General features: G+C 31.9%; 1 protein-coding gene across 1 annotated transcript; it reads right to left on the minus strand.

Annotated features, from left to right (window-relative positions):
- Window positions 1-573: 573 nt before the first annotated feature.
- Window positions 574-4,321, minus strand: LOTGIDRAFT_231852 (hypothetical protein; the record flags this gene model as incomplete). Its single annotated transcript, XM_009055014.1, has 3 exons — window positions 574-953; window positions 3,103-3,357; window positions 3,643-4,321. The coding sequence occupies 3 exons, from the start codon at window positions 4,319-4,321 to the stop codon at window positions 574-576; spliced, it is 1,314 nt and encodes a 437-aa protein (XP_009053262.1).
- Window positions 4,322-6,173: the final 1,852 nt, after the last annotated feature.

Below are 6,173 nucleotides of genomic sequence, written 5' to 3' on the forward strand. Positions count from 1 at the left end.
TTGACATTATTGCACTCAATTCTCGGTCCTGTCCCCTAATATATTTCTTTAAAAATTGAATTGCCTTATAATCATAATATCATAATATTAAATGCATGGACATATTGAACAGTCCTATTGGTCAAAATATTCATAATTCTTAGAGTGAATTAAATCCATAGAAAATTTGAATAGACTAAGCCTTTCAAACACATTGGTCAAAATATTAATAATTCTTAAAATGAATTAATATGAATGTAAAAATTGAATATTCTTATAAACACATTGCTCAAAATATTAATAGTTTTTAAAATGAATCAAATGCATGGAAAATTTAAATAGATTCAACCTTATAATCACATTGTTAAAAATATTTATAATGCTTAAAATGAATTAAAAAATAGAATAGACTTAGCCTTATATTCACATTGTTAAAAATATTCACAATTCTAGAAGCAAGAAACCCATTCAAATACAAATTCGGAGATAAATTTTCAAAAATTCAGTGATATAGATTAAAAAAAAAAAAATAATAAAATTCTACAGTAATTCCAAGGTAAATGATTTATAGTGTCATTTGAGTACTTAGTCACACTACTTAAAATATTCATAATGCGAAGTCAAAAGCTTGACAATTTCTTCTGACATAAATTTCCAGACTTTGTCCTCTGAGGGTACTTTATCTGGATGAAAATGTATCACTGCTTTTTGGTACAACTTCTTAATCTCAGGTGATTCCGGCTGATCTGAAACTTTACCAAGGACATGCTTCTTATTTTTGGGTGGGTATTTTTTATATATGAATATAAGAAATTCAACTTTGCCCATATCTTTGAAATTTTTCTTTAATTCATCCAATTCTTCTTTCTTTTCCTTCAATATTTCTTCTCTTTGTCCTTTCTTCGCCTCTTCTTCTTTTCTTAAATCTTCTTGTTGATAATGGGAAAGAGCTTCGGTAGCTAAACAATACCATTCTGAAAAAATCACAAAATCTGAATATTCTGAATTCCAATTTTAGTGAACTTAGGCAAATGATATTCAGTTTTCTTAACCCATTTGATCTAGGACAAGGTTTAAGTTGAAAATATTTAAATCAACTGTTTTTGAGTTACTGTCCTTGATAAAGTTTTAGCTCTCAATTAGGCTTGTTGTAGTTTTTATCAAAAGTGCTTATTATTTAACCTAGTTGTTGACCATAATGCTTTCAATTTGACCTAGTTGTTATCCAAATGCTTATTTAACCTAATTGTCAATCATAATGCTTTCAATTTGACCTAGTTGTCTTTCATAATGCTTTTAATTTAACCTAGTTGTTATCCAAATACTTATTTGACCTATCGTCATGCATAATGCTTTCAATTACTTATTTGCCCTATTGTCATGCCTAATGCTTTCAATTTGACCTAGTTGTTATCCAAATACTTATTTAACCTAATTGTCAATCATAATGCTTTCAATTTGACCTAGTTGTCTTTCATAATGCTTTCAATTTGACCTAGTTGTTATCCAAATACTTATTTGACCTATTGTCATTCATATTACTTTCAATTTGACCTAGATGTCTTTCATAATGCTTTCAATTTAACCTAGTTGTCTTTCATAATGCTTTCAATTTAACCTAGTTGTCAATCATAATGCTTTCAATTTGACCTAGTTGTCTTTCATAATGCTTTCAATTTGACCTAGTTGTCTTTCATAATGCTTTCAATTTAACCTAGCTGTCTTTCATAATGCTTTCAATTTAACCTAGTTGTCTTTCATAATGCTTTCAATTTGACCTAGTTGTTATCCAAATACTTATTTAACCTAATTGTCAATCATAATGCTTTCAATTTAACCTAGTTGTCAATCATAATGCTTTCAATTTAACCTAGTTGTCTTTCATAATGCTTTCAATTTGACATAGTTGTCTTTCATAATGCTTTCAATTTAACCTAGTTGTCTTTCATAATGCTTTCAATTTGACATAGTTGTCAATCATAATGCTTTCAATTTGACCTAGTTGTTATCCAAATACTTATTTAACCTAGTTGTCAATCATAATGCTTTCAATTTAACCTAGTTGTCAATCATAATGCTTAACTTAACCTAGTTGTCTTTCATAATGCTTTCAATTTGACATAGTTGTCTTTCATAATGCTTTCAATTTAACCTAGCTGTCTTTTATAATGCTTTCAATTTGACATAGTTGTTATCCAAATACTTATTTAACCTAGTTGTCAATCATAATGCTTTTAATTTAACCTAGTTGTCAATCATAATGCTTTCAATTTGACCTAGTTGTCTTTCATAATGCTTTCAATTTGACCTAGTTGTTATCCAAATACTTATTTAACCTAATTGTCAATCATAATGCTTTCAATTTAACCTAGTTGTCAATCATAATGCTTTCAATTTAACCTAGTTGTCTTTCATAATGCTTTCAATTTGACATAGTTGTCTTTCATAATGCTTTCAATTTAACCTAGTTGTCTTTCATAATGCTTTCAATTTGACATAGTTGTCAATCATAATGCTTTCAATTTGACCTAGTTGTTATCCAAATACTTATTTAACCTAGTTGTCAATCATAATGCTTTCAATTTAACCTAGTTGTCAATCATAATGCTTAACTTAACCTAGTTGTCTTTCATAATGCTTTCAATTTGACATAGTTGTCTTTCATAATGCTTTCAATTTAACCTAGCTGTCTTTTATAATGCTTTCAATTTGACATAGTTGTTATCCAAATACTTATTTAACCTAGTTGTCAATCATAATGCTTTTAATTTAACCTAGTTGTCAATCATAATGCTTTCAATTTGACCTAGTTGTTATCCAAATATTTATTTAACCTAGATGTCAATCATAATGCTTTTAATTCAACCTAGTTGTCAATCATAATGCTTTCAATTTGACCTAGTTGTTATCCAAATACGTATTTAACCTAGTTGTCATTCATAATGCTTTCAATTTAACCTAGTTGTCTTTCATAATGCTTTCAATTTAACCTAGTTGCCTTTTATAATGCTTTCAATAATGCTTTCAATTTAACATAGTTACCAAAATGTAATACAACCTTTTTTTTGCTCTGGCCTTTAAATAGCTTCAATAGTTTTTGAATATAAACGTCATTGATTTTACCTTCCTGATGTATGGTTCTTGGTATCAGAGTATTGGCTAGTTCGATACATTTAGCGTAGTAGACTCTAGCTCTGTCATCTAGTTTTAAAACTTTTTGGTAAATCTTCCCCAATCTACAATGTGCGATTGCCTCCAACAGAACGTCTTTATCTCTTGTCAGTGTTATCGCTTGTCTGTACCAATCCAATACATCATATATCATGTCCATATTAAGGACTTCTTCTTCAGTCATGGCTGCCTGGAACATGTTATCCCCTGAAAGAAAAGTCAAGAGATGTATTTCATTTTGTGTTCATGGCTCTATTCAGACTTAATGTTTGATAACATGACGCTTGAATTATTAATTTGAAATATCAGTGAATCAAACAAGAAGCCCCTATCTTTAAAATGCAATGTTTCAACACAGCATGACATTTGGTGACAGCTTTGATCTTCAGAAGAAGCTTTTCTGTTACATTTAAAGGAAGTCGTATAAATATTTGCTTCACCATTTAAAAAAAATGTGATCATCTGCAATTAAACTAATGTTATTGAACCTACCAATATCTAGAGCCTGCATACTTTCAGCTACACATGTTTGAATGTAGATGTCTTCTTGGTGAAGCTCGAAGGTTCGTTTCATCTCTTCACTGTCAGAATATCTCAATCCTTCGGACACAGGATAATAACAATCCTTTAGATGGGACAATGCAACTTTAAAGTTCTTAGCTGCTAAATTAGTCAAAGCTAGTTCAAAAACCAGCAAGGTTATGGTGCTGAAAGCACTTGCTTTATTTTCCTTCCCCAAGACAAGAAGCGTTAATGATTCGAGTTGCCTGACCTTGTCCTCTACTTTATCGTCTGCCATACGATCTTCCATATTAATGAAGCACTCAAGAGAGAGTGTCTGTATTCCCATCAACCATTCGTTACTCTTTCCACGCCCGTATTCCCAGGCTTCGGAGAACTTTTCCAGGGCTTGTTTAAAATAAAAATCGATCAGATTGGCCTTCTCCTTTCTTGGATCGAGTATTCTGGCGAGTTTCAGGGAGGCTATTCCGGAATTCTTCTTGGCAGAGCACCGGTCTTCCATGTTATCACCTGCAGTATTTTCTGCTTTGTAGTAATATTGTAATGACTTCTCCAGGTTCTGTCTACATATTACCGGGGCCGTTCCTTCAACATTCTTCTTCAAAAAGGCATTTCCCTGTTCTCTCCAAGTTTTTGAAATCGATACCATCTTCAGAGGTATGATTTATAGTGCCTGAAAAAAAACATCGCATTTATATTCAATTTCAATCGTTTCCATCCATGGATTTTTGAGTTATATACCTTCCTTTCTCCAAAGATATAATCAAACTACGAAGTAGACCAAGTGGTGTAACTATGTTGTAGATTTGAATGGAATTGGATACCCTGCTCGTTGTATATCTGGCCATGCATATACAGATATTTAACAACTATTTATTTACTTACTACTTGTCTTAAAAGGGAAATATTAGTATAGGAAAACGTAAAATATTATGTAGCCTACCTTGTGTTAAATATATCGATATACGAGGAAATATTTAACTGATAAGACATGACCCGACTCTTATGAAACCTGTGCTACAATTACAATGGCGATTCTATGATTCAATAGGATAGATAGATAGATATTTATTGTATTGTTCGCCTATTTTGGGCAGCATACATCATGATACAAGATAATACACCATAATGATAGGTGATAGGGGGTTTCCTTGACAAGGGGGGTCACGGGTTATTCTTTCCCTATGTTAAATGATAAAAGAATTAAAAAAATTCTGTTAAGGGGGGGGGGGGGGGGGCAAAACCGGGCCAACCTCTCCTCTGCCCACTATGTCGGTCTCAGTGCCGGAGCTAAGCTGGGGGCATAATAAACGTATTTAAATAGAAAGATATAATGCCTCACCTGGAATTTCACCCAACTTTAAAACCAACTAGTTACGAAAATTTTAGACTGAGACTATATAAAGAAAATAATTTTCTTCGTATAATTACTTTTAATTTCAACTTCCCGGGAATAGGCTATATATAGATTTTATGAAAATCCATATTTAGCACATGATGTCATATTACATACATTGTATATGTAATGGTATATAAAAGATATTGAACTTTAACACAATAATAGTTATGAATCTTCTTTATTCCAGTAATATCCAGCGTTTACATACCTCGATCACAGATTAATTTTGGATAAAGTTCACTTATTTCTCTACTGCTGACTCGGCCAGTGCTTCTTTATGTTGAAACCGTCAACACAAAATCTGTCAGGGGCTTTGATTGTCTGTATATTTGCAAGCGTACAATACAAAAAATTCATTAACACAAATTATGTTAAGGTTATTAACAGAAGAGGAGTAAGTAATGCCTTGACAAAAATTTATATTTACCTAGTCAGAGTGCGATTGCCCAACAGTGCTATGCCTTGTGAAATGTGTTTGTATATTGGTTGATACCATTGATATGAATTGAATTTGATATGGATTTTTCTCTAAAAGCATTTGACTTCGAATTTCAGGGCCGTACTGAACATGATTGGTACTAATCTCCTGCAGGCTGCAATTCTATTTTTAATTTTGATGATCAATTTTTATCAAAGTAAGGGATCATTGTTGGGCGTATAATTCCACGAAAGCTATGTGTCATAATGTCAAGCAATTAGGCCTACCTGCGTCTAATACCTTGACTTCATTTTATTGTATCACGGAATGCAGCGTTTTTTATTGGATCGTTTTCTAACGAATAGGCCCTAGCCAATCAAAGCCCTCTACAAAAAGATTGTTAATATTATGACTTAAGCCTATGGTTCACAGACTTTCTGTCAATGTCTCTGAATGGCTGTATTCGATAGCGCACAGTCCAATCAAATTATTGTATTCACAAACTTCCGTGATAAAGTCTAATGAATTCAAGGTATTAAACAGCTTGAGATTGCGAAGATGCGACTTTAGTTCTCTTGTTTCACTTTGCCTTGAGATGATAATATCTTCCAGTTATGTAACTGGGTTGCACAAACCATTTCCCTTGCGTTTAAATAAATCAAATAGATCTAATTATTTGTTTTA

Source organism: Lottia gigantea (genome assembly GCF_000327385.1).
Source record: "Lottia gigantea unplaced genomic scaffold LOTGIsca_23, whole genome shotgun sequence".
NCBI lineage: Eukaryota > Metazoa > Mollusca > Gastropoda > Lottiidae > Lottia > Lottia gigantea.